General features: G+C 38.7%; 1 protein-coding gene across 1 annotated transcript in view; it reads right to left on the bottom strand.

Moving 5' to 3' along the window:
* PEX5L (peroxisomal biogenesis factor 5-like) overlaps window positions 1–17,486 on the bottom strand; it is a gene marked incomplete at its 5' end in the record, with an annotated part of 50,904 nt that extends 33,418 nt beyond the window's left edge. The window contains one exon of the mRNA XM_005883023.2: window positions 17,367–17,486. Within this exon, the coding sequence (XP_005883085.2) occupies window positions 17,367–17,486 (120 nt within the window). The remainder of the gene's footprint in view (window positions 1–17,366) is intronic.
* Window positions 17,487–20,832: the final 3,346 nt, after the last annotated feature.

Raw genomic sequence — 20,832 nt, 5'->3', positions numbered from 1 at the left:
CACATCTAGGAATATATCCCAAGAAAACAGAAACACCAATCAGAAAGGATATATGCATCCCTATGTTCATAGTAGCACAATTTACAATAGCTAAGATTTGGAAACAGCCTAAATGCCCATCAGCAGATGAGTAGATTAGAAAACTATGGTACATCTACACAATGGAATACTACGCTGCTATAAAAAAGGAACTTTTACCATTTGCAACAGCATGGATGGAACTGGAGAGCATTATGCTAAGTGAAATAAGTCAGTAGAAGAAAGATAAATATCATATGATCTCACTGATATGTGGGATATAATGATCAACATGAACTGATGAACAAAAATGGATCCAGAGACAAGGTGGCACTGAGCAGACCGTCCAAACTTCAGGGAGAAGCCAATGAGGCGGGGCGGGGTTAGAGATTAACCAAAGGACTTGTATGCATGCATATTAGCAGGACCAATGGACACAGACACTGGGGCGGTGGGGGCTTGCCCTTGGGGGTGGGAGTGGCCGGGGGCGGTTAATTGAGGAAAAAAGGAGATATGTAATACTTTAAACAATAAAAAAATATACTGTTATTGGTTTCAGAGAATAAAGGAGAGGGAGAGAGAGCTACTGGTAGAAATGTCAATGATGAGGGGGAATCATTGATCAGCTACCTTCTGCATGTCCCCTACTGGGGGTTTGAGCCCACAACCCAGGCATGTGCTCAGGAATCAAACCATGACCTCCTGATCCATAGGTCCATGCTCAACCACTGAGCCACGCAGGTCGGGCTGGAGGAATTTTTATTATCTTAGAGTGACTGGCAAGCTATGGTTCTCTTATGGGTTAAGTTGTGTTCCCTGAAAAGATATGGTGAAGTCGCAACCTCTGGTATCTGTGAATGTGACCTTCTTTAAAAATAGTCTTTGCAGATGTAATCAAGTTCAGATGAGGTTCCTATGATGGACCTTTAATCCAGTATCACTGGTGTCCTTATAAGAATAAGGGAATTTGGACACAGACACAGAGAGAAAATGGCCATGTGAAGATGGAACAGAAATTAGAGTGATGCTGTCACAGCCCAGGGGACACTTGGGGCTCCTGGCAGCTGGAAGAAGCAAGGAAGGGCCCTTCCCTAGGGATGTGAGAGAACATGAACCTGCCAATACCTTGATTTCAGATTTCTAGGCTCCAGACTGTGAAACAGTACATGTGTGTTAAGCCACTCATTTTGTGGTGCTTTGTTACAATAGCCACTGGAAGTTAATATAAGGAACCAACCTGTGATTTCAGTCAGAGGCTAGGATAAAACTAACTCACAAGTGAGGTTTGAAAGGGCAGTAGAAGATAAAGTTTTCTTTTACTTGCACCTTATCCAGTTCTGTCCATTCAATGAAATGATAGTCAAGAATCCTAGTGCACGACACATGCTCAATAAATACCTGTTGTGAGTGAATGGTTTCCGAGCTTACTGCGATGTACCCTTTCTTATACTCTATTTCATTTGACTCCTCAAATGGGTTTCTGTGCATTATTTCCATTTTTATAAATGAGGAAGCAGATGTCACAGACATTGAATAACTTGCCCAAAGAACATGACTCATAGTGCAAAACTGAGCTTTAAACATAGGTCTTTCTGACTCTAGTCTGTGCTTTCCTACTCCACTGTCATCAAATTAGTCTCCCCCCACCCCCAAATTGGGTAGATGTTCAATGGCCTGTGTCCTCTTAGTTCAGAGAACTATGCCTCATTTGAAATGATTTCTTAGAATCTGAATGCAAGAATTCAGAATTTCTTGGCCCTTTTGGTTCTCAAAAAGACAAATTGGCAAGCCTATCTACAGGACAACAGGCAGAGATTAGGTTGTGTAGCTTAAATAAATTCAGTGTGTATTAAACCTTGGTTCTAGGTCTATGTTCTTGGACTACGAAGCTGAAAAAGACAGTTCTTGCCTCAAGGATCTCACAGTCATTTAGAAGAAATTTTGGGGGGTGTTCAAAGTATTTGAATCACAAGTCAGAAGATGTGGACTCTTGTCCTGGTGCAACCACTCCATAAGGCTGTGATTGCAGACAAATCAAATAATCTTTTCTTCATTTTCAACTTTTTGAGAGATTTTTCTGTAAACCAGGAAGAGTTACACCAGAGTCAGGTGGCATAATTATTGTAATTATTATTATTGTGGTTGTTGTTGTTTTATAATACCACTTTTCTTGTATGTTTTAAATGTCCAAAGAGATACTACACAATATATCAGTCAACAATAGATGCTGTTAAGTAGCCAAGAGCAAACAACCCAGTTTAAGTGCTGTAAAGACAAAACTGCATTAGGGACTTCTTTTTTTCATGGAGAAAGAGTTTGTGATTTATTTTTTATAAGGATATTTAGAATCTGAAGAACATTGCTGACTCAGGAGAAATATAAAGGTCAATTGTTGGATCTAAATTATACTGTCACAACATTTAAATAATTAAAAGGTTGTTTCCAGAGATAATTGTAGTCCCACATGTTAACTAAGTATTTAATGACAATAAACTAAAAACAAGCTCTGTTTTCAAATGGGAATCCGCAGAGCCTATTAACTGTCCAGATGGCAGGGAATAGAAGGATTAAAATGTATTTAAATTAGGGATCATCCAAATCTTTCAAACTAGACTTAAGTGGGTGTTAAGAGCCTATTTTGGAGACTTTCTAAAAGTCATTCAAAATGTGAGAGGAAAAGAACTTTTATTTCATTTAGGTATTTGTTTCTGGGTGATTTTTAAAAAATAAAATACTTAAAAAACAATTTTTTTATAAAGTTATATAATACTCTTTCCTTGTAGGTGAATTAGAAAAAATAGATGAACAGAAAGAAAAAATAATCCTAGTAATTTTACTACCTAGATCTAATAACTGGGAGCACTTTGGTATATCTTATTTTAGGTTTCCCCCTTATGTTTACATATAAAAACAATTACTCATGAACTCTCAGTCTTAGGGCCAGTTACTTCCTTCTCAGAGCTCATTTTTCTCATTTTTAAAAAGGAGTCAAAAATACTAAACTTTATAGGGCAGTTGTGAGGATTAAATTTCATAATATGTATAAAATATTTAGTATAGTAGTTCATGTTCAATCAAATCATTTTATTATTTACTTGTGAAAATGGAATCTTACTGTACACGAGGTTGTTTAACCTTTTATTTTGGATGTATTTACATGCCAGTAAATAAACAACCATCACCTCATTTTTAAGGATCCTGTAGTATCTCATTATATAGATTTATCTTAGTATGTTTCATCTTCTATTATTGCTATCACAAAAATTTGCATCAAATATCCTGGGGCATGTGTCTTTCTGTATATGAGTGGTTTATTTCTTGAGGATTATTAAAGAATTGCTGGGTCAAAAGGTACAAATCTTTTGAAGCTTTTTATATATATTGAGAAAAACAAATACCATATAATTTCACTTATATCTGGAATCTAAAAAAACAAATAAGAAACAAACGCATACATACTGAGAATATTTTGATGGTTGCCAGATGGGAGGGAGGATGGGAAGATGTGAGAAAAAGGGGGAGGGATTAAAAAGTACAAATTGGTAGCTGCAAAATAGTCATGGTGATGTAAAGAATAGCATAGGGAATATAGTCAATAATATTATAATAACTATGCATAAAATCAGATGGGTAATACATTTATTGGGTGATCACTTCATAGGTTATATAAATGCCTAATCACTATGTTGTACACCTGAAACTAATATAATATTGCATTAAAAAAAGAAAAATAAATAATTTAACCAATGTATTGATTCATTTCATGGGGAAGAAAATATATGTGTATATATATATTTTTTTATGTATATACTTTATATGGCATATATAAAGCATTATTCCCCTACCACCTCAGTGTTCTGATGTAGCTTGTTCCCTAATGATAGGCTTTTAAGGAGAAAAAATTTTCCAACACAGGCTGTTAAAGGTATTGGTTGTTATGGTGACCATAGTCTCTAAACTAATCATCAAATCTAGAATCTGATGATCTTGTTGAAGGAAGAGGCTTTCTCCTTAAGAAGAGAAAAATCTACTCTCTCTTATAGAAGAGGTGGAGATTCATTCTGGCAGGCCATCTGTGATGATGTAATGCTGCTAATGTTCTTTTTCCTTTGGCCTTGAGGTAAGAAAACATAAAGATTTGACTCTAAATAAAGATTCAGGAAAATTTCAGTTTCCAGATGACATTCAAATTTGTTTACAAAATCAGGTATAGATTAGAAAGCAACTGACATGGTTTTTGAATAAAGACTTATTTGTCCTTAGATTTTTGTACTTTATTTTTTCTTTGAATAAACTGTAATTCAGCATTATGCTTTTCAAATGGTGACAATACTGGTTGTGTGCTTTAGCTCAAAATTACATTACATAAATGGAACACACCACCCTTCAGTCAAGCTTTTGCAAAATCATAAACACTTGCCACTTGGTGAAGTTTTCTTAAAGAAAATAGGACAGATATGTCCAAATGAGTGCTAGCCTATCAAATTATGACATTGTGGCAATAGCACTATTGTGCTAACATCTTATACTGAAGAAAATAAATAGGATTCTCTGGGTACATTCAACAGAAGGTTGAACTCTACTTCTCAAGGCACCATAAACTCACATAACTTCTGTACTTTTCCTTCATTTGCAGTAGCACAATTGGTGATTATCTGTGTATCAATCTAGAGAGTGGAGATAGGACAGTAAATAAGACAAAAATTCATGCTCTTCATGGAGTTTCCAGTCAGGAGGAAGCAAATAAGTACTAAAAAGTACATACATAAATAAATAATTTCAAAAAGTTGTTAGCACTTTAAGAAATAGTTATATAGGACACTTAGGGAAGACTTCTGCCTGAAAAGCTGATCAAGGAAGACCTCTTAAAGGTTTTTCTAGGCTCTTACCTGGGAATAAGACAGTAATAAGCTTGGGATGAATGGGCAGAAAAGTCAGTGTGGCTGGAATGCCTTATTGGGGTGGGAGAAGGGACAAGAGGGAATAATAACAGGGGCCAGATCATGTCCTATGGACCATAAGTAAGGACTTTGATCTCATTTTATTTGTGATGGGAGACTACTGGCAGATTTTAGCTGCCAATATTGGAGGGAAGTGATAGGATCTGAGAAGAGAACCTGAAATTCTCTAGGGAGCAAGACAGGAAGCTAAGAGACAAGGAAGGAGGCTGTGGCAGTAGTTTGGGCCAGAATGTTGCTGGTGTGGAGCAAAGTTTGCACACGGTTGATAATAGATTCCGTTGACTTCCTTTCGTTTGGATGTTATTCCAACAGGATGTTCTGTTGCATTGGAGGTGAGGCTGTAGAGCAGTGATGGCGAACCTATGACACGCGTGTCAGAGGTGACACGCGAACTCATTTTTTTGGTTGAGTTTTCTTTGTTAAATGGCATTTAAATATATAAAATAAATATCAAAAATATAAGTCTTTGTTTTACTATGGTTGCAAATATCAAAAAATTTCTATATGTGACATGGCACCAGAGTTAAGTTAGGGTTTTTCAAAATACTGACACGCCGAGCTCAAAAGGTTCGCCATCACTGCTGTAGAGGAATAAAGGGCTCCTTTCAGGTTTTGTTTTGAGCAGACTGTGATGTTATGACTGAACTGGGGTGGGGACTGCTTTGTGGTGGGAAATAAAGAGTTAGGTTTTAGCCCTAGCTGGTTTCACTCCATGGATAGAGCATCAGCCTGCATACTGTAGGGTCCAAAGTTGGATTCTAGTCAAGGGCAATGTCCAGGTTGTGGGCTTGGTCCCCAGTCGGGGTGTGTGCAGGAGGCAGCTGATCAGTGATTCTCTTTCATCATTGATGTTTCTATTTCTCTCTCCCTCTCCCTTCCTCTCTGAAATCAATAAAAATATATTAAAAAAAGAGGTTTTAGATATGTTAACGTACACAATGGAGATTAAAACCCAAGTGGCATCATCAGTAGGCAATTGGATATTCAATTAGGGATCTCTGGGAAGAGGTCAAGAAAATCAGATTGGGAGAAATCAGATTGAGAGCCAACAAGGTATAGTTACTATTTAAGTCCACAGAACTGAAAGCGATGGCTAAGGAGACAATGTAGGGGGAGAGAAGAGCACCAAGGGCTGTGCCCTGCGGCTCTGCTATGTTGAGAAGATAGATACAAGCAGAAGAACCAACAAAGGAGACGGGAAAATAGTCTGTGAGGTGGGAGAAAACCAGTATCTAACACAGAACAAGGTGGAACACAGCTCAGCGCTCTCTGCTTTGTGCTTATTTTACTGAAGCAGATGTCATCTGTCTGTACATTTCGCATCCATATTTTATACAAGGGAAGCTTTAGACACATAGCCATCTCATCACAGGACCAGTTTAGAGGCCATTGGTGTAGAGGAGATAAAGCATACAGCATGGTTCAAGTTATGTCATAAAGGTTTCTTAGCAGTCAGCATAAATCCAGCGGCTTTCTGTAAAATGCTCCTGTTCTTTTGAAAATATTTCAAAGATCCTGTAAAAATCATGAAGAACTGAAATAATCTTAGCGGATCACAATGCTGCTCAATCAACCTCATGGTTAGCAATGAGGCAAAACGTTTCAAAGTTGTGGCATGCCTGCCGGCTGCTGCCACAGCACAGATGTAACCCAGCCGGGCTGTGGAACCAAGCCCCTCCATACAGGGCAGATTTCATCAGGGTTCTAGACCAGAGTTCTGAAACCAGGACAGGTAACTGTTTCTACTTTCACTTGCAAATGAATGGCCAGAGTAAGATGTAAGGAAGGTTCATGGTGAATGGTCATACAAAGAACAAATTTAGCCTTGGGGCTAGTGTAATGGCTAAAACTGGAACTCATTTAAGAAAAAATAAAAAGAGGGCTCATGTTCAAGTCATTCATCCTTCCTGAATCTGGGTACAATGGTAAAGAGTGTTAAGTCATATATTTTTCAGCGTGGGAAATAATTATTTTGTAAATGGCACAGTATTTTCAGTCGTTTTAGTTGAACCTTGAGTGTTTGCCCAGAATGTGTCTTGTGACATGTCCCTTGCAATTAGTTTTGTTGAAATCTGTTAACTTTAAAATATACGAATAAAAGGGAAAAACACTGAAGAAGTACAGAGGAAATCTGGAAAGAAAGTGAAAGAAAGCAATTAAAATGTTAAAAGATTAAAAATATACTGTATTTAAGAACTCTATAGGAACACATATCTAGGGATGCTATTCTTTGGGCAATATGGTGGTAAGAAATCTTGCATTTCCTCCTCACTATCAAGGAACTTGTTAGGTAAAGATATGGTCATGAGAGAATTTAGTTGGGATTGAAAAATGACTGATGCTGGTGACATAAGTTCGTGCAAGGAATTCAACAACCAAGCCCATCATAACTAGATGGTCCCTTTTCCCACCCTGGTTTAAACTGCTGCAGCAGGAATTTAGATTAGACATAAAGAAAATGTACTCTGATTGAAATGATTGCAAGACATCAAAATGGGTCACCTAGGAACGTTTTAGAATATTCTTTCTTAGCAATTGCTAAAAACAGAACTGGTACTTCGGGATAGCCCTAGGCAAAAGTGAAGAATCATATACTCATAGACCGGCACAGCAGAAGAGAGCCTTAAAAATCATTGAATCCAGAGGTTCCCAAACTTGTCTGCACATTGAATCACCCGGGGGTCTTTTCAAAATTCCAAGGTCCAGACCATGGCCAGGGCCAATGCAATCACAACCTCCGGGGGTGGGACATAGGCATAGGAGTTCCAATGGACAGCAGATTTGGGGTACCATGGATGTAATCTAGTGGTCTCAAGTTACAGATGAAAAAACTGAGGCCCAGAGAGGGAAAGGGGTGTCCCAAGCCTGCCAAGGCAGTGAGCAGCAGAGGAGAATGAGAGACCGTCTCTTAACCTTGTTCTGACACACAGGGCATGCATTAAGAAGAGAGAAAAAAACAAACAACTTATTTTATGTTTATGAAAGCAATACATTGCCATTATAATTGTTAAAAAACCGTTGAAATTGCCAATGCAAATTCATAATCTCTCAATCTCACCATCCATAGATAAATTATTGACACCTTTGCGTTTCCTTCTACTGTTTTCTCAAAGTCCACATGTACTTTTACATTTCTGTAAAAGCTAGGCTCTCCCCTTTGAGAATGGCGTTAGGCTGTTTGGAAAGCCAGGGAGCTAGAGGTGCATATGGTGCCAGGGAGTGCGGGGCCTTTCTGACCTTTTCTTCCCCTTTTCTATGGATACACAGCATGAGGCCCCATCTCTCCTAACTTCTGCATTAGCCTGAGAACAGAATGGGTTCAGGATGGACTATGTAGATCCTGAGCAATGATGCAAAGCCCAAGTGTAAAAGGCCTGCCTTGTGGAGTTAGCTGCACACCCATCATAGGGACTCTGGAGGAAGCTGGACTGGGAATCTGCAGGTTCCACTTGTGTGGCCACTTCACCTCCATCATGTTCAGGATCTTGCCTGAATGAGCCAGAACCTCTACCTGAATTTACAGGGCTGTGTGTGTGTGTATGTGTGTGTGTGTGCATGTGTGTGTGTGTTCTCACCCATCCCAAGCAACCAACCAGTAGGGTGCAAAGGTATTATTTTGAATGGGTTATGTCTTTGTTATTGGTCCAAATAATCACTGTGATTTGGTAAATCCATAAAATCAAACTTCACTAATAAAAGAAATAGTTCCAATTTTAAAGATGAAATTGTATTATTGCCACCTGACCAGTGAAATCTAAAACCTAATCTATGAGGTGACTCTTGAATTTGATGGTCACAATTCAATGTCTGTTCACCATAGGTAGAGAACAAATGCTTTAGAGTAAAAAAAGCCTCATTTTGAAAAGGAGGACTATCTTTAGAAGACCCAATGAGTCACAAGGAATGACCTAGTCAAGGAAGTGGTTATCTCCCATTGTAGCTTTCCCAAGTGTATTCTCTACTTTGGGGGCTATAAATGGCTTCAATAAACACCCTGTTACCATCACAGAAACACAACACACTCAGATTACTTTTAATTATTTAAATCTTTTGTCACACTTACGTTTAAAGATAGAGTGATCTAGCCACTTTTGATCTGTAGTCAGATCAAGTAGTCAATCCTGTATTTGCATTTTCACTTCAGAGATGTGCAGGACACAGAAATAGAATATTTGATTGTTCATTCCTTTTCTATGACTATCTAAGCTTTTTGATGTAAGAAGCAAATGGTGTTTAATAACCATAATAATTTGATTTGGGGGTTTGATTTGATGTTATTTATTCATCTATTAATCCATTTTTTACTCTTTGGATACAAGGTAACTAAGATAGAATAAGCCTCTAAATATTTTTTTTCAGATTTCACCACACAATTCAACTTTTCATAGGAAATCAAACTCTGTCTCCAATTATTTGCATGTGGCTCATATATGGTATTGATAATTTTATTATTTCATTTTTTATTTTTTAAATATCTTTTTAAAATTTATTTCAGAGAAGAAAGGAGAGGGAGAGAGAGAGATAAAAATATCAATGATGAGAGAGAATCATTGATTGGCTGCCTTCTGCATGCTCCACACTGGGGATCAAGCCCACAACCTGGGCATATGCCTTGATTGGGAATCAAACTGTGACCTCCTGGTTCATATGTCAATGCTCAACCACTGAGCCATGCCAGCTGGGCGGTATTGATAATTTTAATACCTCTCTGCCCTTTGCTCACTTTCTCTTCATGTTTCCAGCCCTTAAACATAGCTGCGGTTGCCAGGGGTTGATGTATATTTCAAATAATATCAAGTAATTTTAATATAAATTAAAATCAATATGTTAAATGAAGAAAGCTGAGATTAGATGAAATTTGACAAAAGAAAATATATCTCCAAACCAAATATATATATTCTGCTGGTTCTGGTTCTCTAGAGAACCCTGATTAATATAAGATCTAAGAGGATGATAACAACTAATTATCTGGGAGGAAGAGGTAGACACTGGTTACTCCCATAAAAAATAATTGCTTTCTTAATCATCAGGAAGTATTCATGTATTGAAAATCAATTTGTACCCATTATTGCATAGTACATTATATGTCTTAGTCCAATGAATAGAGGAAATTCAAGATGCCACTTTGCTCACAAGGAGTTCACTAATTCTCCACTGAACTCTGTATGGTTGTGCATTTGATGTTTTATTTACTAAGCCAATGAGCAGTTTAAGTGTTTGTCATCAGAAGATCATTCAGTATTTTAATTTTATTTTATAAAAAGTCTTTTATTTTATAAAAAGCAAAATGGGCAGATAGCTCTACTGACTTGAATACAGAACTAAAGACTAGAACTACCCATACATTTATCAAAGACTACCTTATACCATTTTATATTTTCATCTATATCTCTTAGAAGGGTTTATCAAAAGTCACTGTACAATAATTCTTATCTATGCTTTATATTGTTTTTGGATATCAAATTTTGTTTGTTAAAAATGAAAAGAAATGAAATAAATACAAGAACAAAAGACCTTTTGCCGGTTTTCCAATGAATGCACAATACATCAAATCTTCATGTAATCTATCTACAGAAGTCTGTACCTATCTCAAGAGTCCTTTGATATTTCCCAAAGAATATTTTATTTTATTTTCAGAAGATTTTATCTTTTTTGGATATTTGATCTAAATAAGAATGATTTAAGTAGCATTTAATCCATTAATCTCTCCCACCTACTTCAAAGAGGTGAGACTGTCTTAGAAAGCAAAAGGAAATACAAAGGGGTGGTAGAGACAGATAATCTTCTCGGTAGGAGAGCACCCAAGTCAGTAGCTTCTTACATAATCCTATAGTAAAGGCAGTTCCCATAATCTTCTCCAATTTTCTTCAATCATTTAATATTTCTGAGGTGCCTATCAGATCTACAGTATATACAGAGACTAACTTCAGGTGAAACAAAATTTCTATTTGAAAATAATTTTTAAGTTTATGTCACTAGAGCTGAGTTCAGCTATTGTGTTGTTTTGAATATGGCATCCCCTCATTAAGCTTAACACAGAAAAGAAGGGCACCCATATTTCTAGAACAAGGAATTAGTAGTTAGCATTAAACTCTCACTCACCACATTCTTGAACACGATAATTACCAATTTGCCTGTGATTTTCAGACAGTGCTGTTGGCAGGAGGCCTCAGGTCCTTGCTGGGTATTGGTAGAATGCCCAGGTTCCTCACCTGCGGAGGGTCCTCATGACATGGAGCTGGGTTTCCTCCAGAGCAAGTGATTTAGGAGGGAGAGCAAGGAGGAGGCCACAGTACCTTTTATGACCTAATGTGTGAAGTCACACACCATGACTGCCACTTTGTTCTATTTATTAGAAGTGAATCACTAAGCCCGGCACACACTCGAGGGGAGGAGAATTAAGCTCCATATAATGAAGAGAGAATCAGAGAATTTTTGGACATTTTAAATGATCACAAGCAATATCCCAAGTGAAGTTCAAAGGACAGAGAACTGGGGCATGGGAAGAGTTCAGAGCTCTAGAATTTAAGTGTTAGTAGATTTTAATAGGCTCAGTTAATTAGCCAGAAGGATTTATAGATATGCTCCCTGTTCTTGTTCTTTTTTAAAAATTAATTAAAAAAAATTTTTTTATGGATTTCAGAGAGGAAGGGAGAGAGAGAGAGAGAGAGAGAGAGAGAGAGAGAGAGAGAAAGAGAGAAAGAAAGAAAGAAAGAAAGAAAGGAAGAAAGAAAGAAACATCAATGATGAGAGAGAATCATCGATTGGCTGCCTCCTGCATGCCCCCTACTGGGGACTGAGTCCACAACCTGGGCATGTACCCTGACCAGGAATTGAACCGTGACCTCTTAGTTCATAGGTCGAAACTCAACCATTGAGCCACGCTGGCCAGGCCCTGCTGTTGTTCTTGCCTGTGACCATTATACTTTCCTTTGTCCATGCATCTTCATTTCCTCCCATTTGCATACTCCATTATTCTTTTCCAAAATTTGCTCACAAGAATACCTCCCTTAGGGCAAAGGTAGAGCTATAAAAACATTGATCAAAATGCGTACAATCATCATCATAATATTGGAACCAAGTGAATCGTGACTTTGAGGTCAGGGGCCCAAAGTTCATCTTCCATTAGTCAGTAAGTTTGTTATGTTATTAAAGCACCCATTAGAGAAGAGATGCTTAGATGAAGTAGATGCATGAGAGGAATCAATTGTTATTTTTGCTCATTTATTTATCCAGCAAAACTTTGTGGGGCCTTTCTCTGCACCAGACTCTCAAAGGGCTGAGAACATAATGAAGGATGAGACACAGGCCTGCCTGTAAGAGGTCAAAGTCTAGTGTGGAGACAGACATGTAAACCCATAATAACTATGCCACGCGATGAGCTATATTTGAGTTGTCCCCTGAGATGCTTACACCTGTGATTCTTCTAGCTCTGTAAGGGCAGAGAAGGTCTTATTCAATTTTCTATTTCTAGCACCCCGCAGTGCCTGGCCCCCGCACAGTGCCTGGCCCACAGAAGAAGCTTAAACATGTCTGATGAATTTGAAGGTGAGGCTCCTAGCCAGACTAACTAGCTAAACTCAATATTAGATGCTGACTGGCTCTTTCCCTCCCCGCTAACGGGTGATAAAGGAAGTGTTTCTGACGTGTGGTTGCAGGCTTGCCAGCTGCCTGCGTGACCTTCTCCCTCCTCTGCAGATGCCAGATCTCACTAGGGATCTCCCTTTCTGGGAGGCAGCTTCAGGCTCCTTCCCTGCTTCCCACGCCCGTGCCTCCCTGGGCGTCCTTCCTAGGAACACTTTGTAGCTGACGGTGCACTTGGGCTGCTGGCTGGGAGGAAAGTCCCCAAGGAATCCCCTCTCCATTCTTGTTCCGGGAAGAATGAACAGGAATTTTGGTGTTTTGTTTTTTTCTTTTCTAAAATTACAATACTTTAGGCAGGGATAAATTTGCAGTGATTTTTTCAATAAAATGTGAGATACAGAGGCAAAATGCCTCACCCATACAAGGCCTCACTAGATCCATAGTGCAACTTGAGCTCGAGCAGTGTCAACCTTTGTACATAAACAGTCCCCAGGTCATTTAAGATATGCAATCAATAGGCCTGTGGAGTTGGCTGTCTTTTCTCCAGTAGAAGATACTGTATTTTAGCCCAAACATTAGTTGAATGACATGTTGTCAGGTGTTACTTAGTAAAAGTAAAAACTCATGTGTACCATGTAAAATACAAGACATGCCCAATGTTACTCTACGGCAAGACTGGTTGGTGCCACCTGCATCCTTGTAGGTGTGTCTCGCCGGCTGACATTGAGGTTGAGACCACAGAGGCACAGTCCCTGGCAGAAACCGGTATGCCTTAGACAGAATCGTTTGTTTACATTAGTTATGAAAATGCAGATATTCCATTATAGTAGGAGGTGATATGGCACTTTATATGCAACGGTAGATAGACAGAATGGCCCGACTTAGGGGATGAATAATCAGCTATCTATCCATTAATTCAACAAATATTTACTAAATACTTACTAGGTACCAGACAGTGTCTTAGATATTGAGGTACAGTGGTAAATATCGGGCCAGGACCCTTTTCTCATGGGAGTTACATTTTAAAGCAGAAAAGACAGATAACAAACAGACACACAATAAAGACAAACAAGAAAAAACCCCGTGATAAATATGAGGAGAAAAACAACACTCTAGATGTTGTGGTAGCAACTGGGTGGGCAGGCTCAGCTTTCCTGAGGCCCTGACACTCCGGCTGCAACGTGAATGACAGGAAGGAACCTGCCCCCTGAGGATCTGGGGGGAGTGCTCCCTGCAGAGGAAGGACAGAGTGGAAACAGAGGGCAGTGAGGTTGTTGTGCAAGAGGCAAAGGAGGACACTGGCACCTCTGGTGCTCGTGAGGGGATTGAGGAGAAGCAGGAGCTGCTAGGTTCTTAGGCAGGATGGTGACAAAAAAGACATCAATGGAATTTAAAAAAATAGCACTTAAGGATGGAATAGACTGTGAAAGAGAAAGAATATTGAAGTCAGATGATATAAAATATAAAATGGAGACTTTGGAAAAATTCAATTTAGAAAATGATTTTCCTCTGGGTCTTAACTAGTGTTTGGAACTGCCTGTCTCTGATGAAGCCGGTCTGTGACACCATTCTTTGTTGGCCTTGAAATGAAGAATGGGGCACTTTTCGTTCTCTTAAGCATCTTATAACCCTCTCTAATGTCTGTAACTTACCACGTTTTCCTTGGTTACCAACATAATGCATGTTTATGATGGAACGTTTGGAAAATACAGATAAACTAAGAGACAGAATAAAATCCAAATCTAGCCATCCAAGAATACTAGTGTTAGCATTTAAACACACACTTTCTTTATGCTTACAGCAGTCAGCACAGGTAGACAGCCAGTAATGTTTGTTGAATGAATGACTACTTGAAGTAACTTACAGCCTCCTAGGATTTAGTAGCTGGAAAGGACTATACAGGTGTGGGGACTGAGGCCTATACTATTGATGAAATGAAGCTATTAGAGAGAAGTTGAAATAATAACTAAGAGAAGCCAGGAAAAGATAAGTCTACAAGGAATGAGGTAACTGTCATGTAGAGAAGGGATTCAGCTCATTCTGCCTTGTTCTGGAGAGGGCAAAGCCAAGACTAAGCAACACTGGGAGTTGTCGTAGGCCAATTTCAGCATAATACAGGGAAGAGCTTTTTTCTTTTTTAAATATATTTTTATTGATTTCAGAGAGCAAGGGAGAGGGGGGAGAGAGAAACATTAATGATGAGAGAGAATCGTCAATCAGCTGCTTCCTATATGCCCCACACAGGTGATCGAGCCCACAACCTGGGCAAGCGCCCTGACTAGGAATTGAACCGTGACCTCCTGGTTCATAGATCGATGTTCAACCACTGAGTCATGCCGGCCAGACCAGGGAAGAGCTTTTTAATAGGTAGGACTATCCAAAACTAAAACAGGTTTTCTTGAAAAGAAGTGAGGTGCTCCTAATTAGAAGTGTTCAAGTAGAAACAGTTTATGTTTGAATGAATAATTTGTCAAGTATGCTTGAGTAGGAAAAATATATTTTGTGTGCCTGGTTGGAATAAATAACTTCTAAGGTCTTTACCAAAACTAAGATGAAATGATTTTGTGAGTATATATCTCTATATCAATATATATCTATATCTATATATCGCACACATAGATGGATAATTTTTGTCTTATTGATTTGTTACTTTGAAATGAAGCCTTTTGAGTGTGAACCCATTGTCTTTCTCATTCTAAATGGGATCTTATCAATTCTGTCTTTGGTGACCCAAATGCTATGGTTTTAAATAATCTCCTTTTTAATACTAATTCAGTGTGCTATACACAGTAGTTCAAAAGATAAATTTAAATGAGCTCTTAAGTCTGAAAAAAAATCTACATTTAAAATAAATTGAGCTATAGGCTCCATGCAGTTAGACAATGTGGTCTCAGCGGATCTCAATCAAATATATCAGTTGATCACATTCAAGAGATCTAAAATGCATTAATTTTTTAAAGTAAAAAAGGCTAAAATTAAAAAAAGAAATTCGGGTAAATTGTATTGTGATCAGATAAAAAGTGTTCTCTTATTGGGTTTCTGAATGATGATATGAGATTATGGCTGGAATTATTTTCTAGAATATAAAGAATCCTTTTACTATTAAATTAGAAATATGATTTAACTGCACTTTAAGTATGAAGTTACTGAAAGACTGTTCATAGTACAATAATTTCATCCAAATTCTAGTGGTAAGACAGCCACATAAATGAGCCATATTACAGGAATACTTTCAGTTTTCAAGACTTCCTATCAGTAGCAGAAATGGAGATCCTGACAAGTTCCTGCTTGGGTTCGGTGAGAGCCACTCTCACATAGCAATCTAGCACAGCTCTGATGAGTACCACAGACAGCATCTGTGGGGTACTCTTTGTGATTCTGACCAGAAAGAAAACGGATAAAAAACAGCAAAGATTGTCCTTTTTGGCTTCCCTTCCTCCTTTCCTCCTTCCTTCCTCTCCCTCCGTTCTTTCTTTCTTCCTCATTAGAAGGCTAAATAAGAAAATTCATGTTTGAGCCCTAACCAGTTTGGCTCAGTGGATAGAGTGTTGGCCTGTGGACTGAAGGGTTCCAGGTTCGATTCCGGTCAAAGGTATGCAACTTGGTTGCAGGCACATCCCCAGTGGGAGGTATGCAGGAGGCAGCTGATCTGTTTTCTCTCTCATCAATGTTTCTAACTCTCTATCACTCTCTCTTCCTTTGTAAAAAATCAATAAGATATATTTAAAAAAAGAAAATTCATGTTCGAATTAAGTATCTCATTTTATTTACTATATCAACATTGTTATTGTTTGGCATACTCTTTAAAAAATTTTTTTTTACTTTTCAATTACAGTTGACATTCAATATTATATAGTTTCAGCTGTACAACATAGTAGTTAGACATTTATATAACTTACAAAGTGATCCCCCCATATCTCTAGTACCCACCAGACACCATACATAGTTATTACAATATTATTGACTATATTTCATATGCTGTACTTTATAACTCATGACTATTATGTAACTGCCAATATGTACTTCTTAATCCCTTCATCTTTCTACCTATCCCTCCCATCTGGCAACCATCAGTTTATTTTCTGTATCTTTGAGTTTTTTTCTGTTTATTTGTGAACTTTGTTTTTTAGATTTGAAAAGATATATGCATCCCTATGTTCATTGCAGCATTATTTGCAATAGCCAAGATATGGAAACAACCTAAGTGTCCATCGACAGATGACTGGATAAAGAAGATGTGGTATGTATACACAATGGAATATTACTTGGCCATAAAAAAGAATGAAATCTTGCCATTTGTTTTGGATATGCTTAAGAGTAAAAAATTATGGCTTGAGTCAAGATAGGCCTTCCATTGGCTGTAATATCACAGCCATACCTTTTCAGTTAGGGAAATGTATAATATTTCTGGGGCAGCGACACCTTCTATGTTTCAGACATTGTGTAGATGCTAGAGAAGATGAAAATGCCAGGCATGAATCTTGGCCTCACAGAGAAAGGCATAGAAAATGCATAGCAGAGATTCATCATAGAACCCAGATGAGGCTCAACGTTCTTTCTGACCCAGGACTCCAGCCAGTCACTGCTAATCTATCACAGAATCGGCATAAGAGGTAACATCTATTAGTCACTCCTGGTAGGAAGTCCAAAGTACTCTCGTAACGGGTTTCATTCTGATAATCATAATCACGGTTATTTCATGTCTATAAAGTAAGACCCATTTCAGGTGTACCCTGCTGAATTTTGAGTTTTTGAATTCCACTCTCAGAAACACGAAATAAAAGCAATTTTTTAAAAAGTTACCTCCACTGCTGCTTTTGCCCTTTCAAATTCCTCTTCTAAGGAGTGGTTTCTGGAGAGTAATGCACTTCCCCAGCGCTGTTCTTTGGTCAGTCGAGCCTGAAATGAACCAAACACATGGTGCTATAATATTGGAATCACATAGCACAAAAGTACAAATGCTTTTCCTTTTTCCATATTCCCTTAGAGTTTGGCAGCACTGCAACGGATTTTGGAGTACTTTGCAAGCATGGATGTTGCCCAAACTGGAATGGTGCCAAAAAGAATCAAACGCAAGCATGATTCTTTTAAAAAGAAACATGAATGATGAGAGAGAATCATTGATTGGCTGCCTCCTGCACGCCCCACACTGGGGATCGAGCCCTCAACCCAGGCATGTGCCCTGACCAGGAATCGAACCTGACCCTCTGATTCACATAGGTCGATGCTCAACCACTGAGCCAAGCTGGCCAGGCATGCACGATTCTTCTCACAGGGTCTTAGGCCTGGTCATACTAAAAACAACACCCAGGCCCAACCTCCTGAAGGTTTAACTTTAATTGGTCTTGGTGCCAGGCATTAATCTTTTTGTAAGTCTCCCATATGATTCTAACATGCAGCTAGAATGGAGACTCTCCATTGGAAGACTAGACTAGCTGATATTCAAGCTTCCAGCTGGTTAGAAGGACCAGCCTCGGGTAAAACTGTGGGAGCTTCAGAGATGAAAGCTGGCAGCTGGGTCTTTCTCTTTAAATATGCAGCAGGTCCTCATTCTGGATTCTTTTCCCATTGCCTTCCCTCTATTGGCACATCTGTCTAATGCCCTATTTCCTTAGGACATTGCTCTCTGTTAAATAATAGTCACTTAGATAAAATCATGTCTGATAGCTCCAACTGCTTTGTCACAATTAACAGGCAAGTGCTACCCAGCTTAGTTAAATGAAAATATTTCCAGAAGACCCCCCCAAAGAGTCTGCTGGAATTTTTAAAAGTGGTACTAATTTTAAATTTGACAAATAATGAATACTTTATTTTTGAAAAAAACATTAATTATGGAAAATAAGAGGTGCACCTCTAGACTTTCTTTGCAGTTACATATATATTTATGCACTGATGGAACATCATAATGTGTTTCAAAATTTTGAAACATAAATGATATGCTATTCTGTAGCTTACTTTTTTCTACTTAACAATATATCTTGGAGAGTCTCCACAATTTGTACGTGTCAATCTACCTCACTCTTCCCAGGGATTTCCTAGCACTAGTAAGAACCATGTACTGTAGTTTGTTCAGAACTCTCTCCAGGAGTAATCAGGATGTTTCCGAATTTTCTCCATTTAATTATTTGTTTTCTTGTCTATCTTCTGACTCTACTGTAGGATCCATGCAGGTAAGAATTTGTCTGGAAACTTTTGTACTGCCCCATCCCAAGCAGGGCCTGACAAGTGATTCGTGCCGCAAGGATGCCTGTGGATGGATGCATGGCAGGCTGAGGGAGTGCACTGATAAGGCAGCTGGGCCCTGGGGAATAGGAGAAGACAGGCTTGTGGCATGAAGTATCCCGCCCCCCTTCTATTTGGGCAGGGAGGCTCCTTGGCCATGTGTTAGACTGCTGTCTTGCAGGAATGCTCAACCCCAGCTTCTATGGGAATCACTTGAACAGGCCTGGGTCCCACCCCAGACCAATGAAATAGAATCTCTGGGGCTGGGCCTGTGCATTAAAAGTTGGAAAAACTCCTCTGGTGATTTTGAAAAGCAGTCATGTTTGAAAACCACTGTTCTATAGCACAACTGTTCTTCACTCAGCACTTTCCATCTAACTTGGCAAACTCCTTTTGGCCCTCCTTTCCCAACTGGTTATATAAGTCTCTGTCCCTCAGTCCTTTGCTTTAGAATCAACTCTCTTGTCTTCCTGCCGGTTCCCTCATCAATGAAATAAACAAACGAGTGAATTTTAAACTGTGGATCCATAGTCAAACATGAACTTTGTGCATTTTTATAATGATGTCATGGATGAGCCATGAATGGCATTAGGAGAAGAAAAAGAAAGCACCAATATTTTTGTCCCAAGCCACCTCCTTTCATTAGAGGCACTTTTCTCTGGTGAAACACGATCTGTCTGTCCTGTGAAGCTGACCTAACAGGGCTCCATTACTGTCACCGGCTTCCCTTCATCGATGTTTCATGACGCAAGTGGATTATGAATCACAGATGCAAAGGGAGCCACACACGAGGGAGAAGAGGAGCATCTCTCTCAGGAGCCTAGACTTACAGTTCATATTCTCATTATCACTTAAAACAGCAAATATAAATAGATTCTCACTGAGCAAATGAAATGTTGTTTTGACAGTACAATGGCTATTTACAAGAGCTGTTTTCCACCGTGTTAGAAAGGCTTTGGAATATTGCTAAACAAATGTCATCTACTTCACATGGTAAAGCCATCTATTTTGGCCAGAGAAGCACGAGATAAACATTATAAACTATAGGCAAATACTGAATGTAAACAGAGGCAGTTTTCAAGCTGAGATTAGTATGCAACTAAAGATTATAGGCAAACCTGTGATGTGGGAAAACATATGTAAGTAATGCTTGTAAATCGCTTAGTATTTACCAAGAGGAATGATAAACAAGACTATTACACCTATAAGTTTCAGTTGCAGCTGTTTTGGTAGCAGAGTATTTCCCTGTATCAGTAGTTCCCAAGCTTTAGTGGGCATTAGGATCACCTAAAAGTCTGGTTCAATGCAGGTGGCTAGGCCCCGCCCTGAGGGTTTCTGGTTCAGTAGGTGGGGGAAGCCCCAGAATCTGCATTTCTAACAAGGTCCCAGGTGATGCTGGGCAGGCTGGTGCAGGGACCACATCATGAGAATTTCTGGTCTAAACACTGACATGATGTGCATGTAGGTGGAGCTCTGTTGTTCACAAATGTACTTTGACACAGATATTTCTTTTCTTCTTCGCATGATTTTGAACAATACTCCACAGTTACAGCAACCTCCTGGAGGGGCGTTGGCTCTAAAAACAGCATTTTAATTGCTTTAAGCTAAATGGATTTTAGGGTATTACACTCTCTAAAGGAGAAGGCATTTAGTTCCTTTAGCTGTTGATTGTTCTGAATAATAAGCACCAGGTGAAGGAAAAGAAGAAAGAAATTAATCTCTTTAAAGAGAATATTGTGTTTTATTTTCATTATTAAAAATTATAATTGTGATCAAAATTATGATTAGAAAATGAATGTACTTGTGGCTGTGGTTGTCCTAGCATAACTTTGTTGGCTAATCGCAAAGCCATTCATTGATAGCTTCTCATAAATTACCTGTACGTTATTACCAAAGGTCTCCCACCAAAATACACTTTAAAAGAGCTCAGCATCTTTTCAAAGGGAATGGAAAGAGAAAAGGGATCTGCTTAACTGTAGAAGAGAAGAATATAACCACTAGCAGAACGTGGGTGACACTATAACAATCGTGAAAAGCATAATCTCTG

This window comes from Myotis brandtii, unplaced genomic scaffold, assembly GCF_000412655.1.
Source record: "Myotis brandtii unplaced genomic scaffold, ASM41265v1 scaffold751, whole genome shotgun sequence".
In the NCBI taxonomy this organism is placed as follows: Eukaryota; Metazoa; Chordata; class Mammalia; order Chiroptera; family Vespertilionidae; genus Myotis; species Myotis brandtii.
The sequence above is the reverse complement of the archived record's forward strand: the minus strand, read 5'-3'. Positions and strand labels throughout refer to the sequence as shown.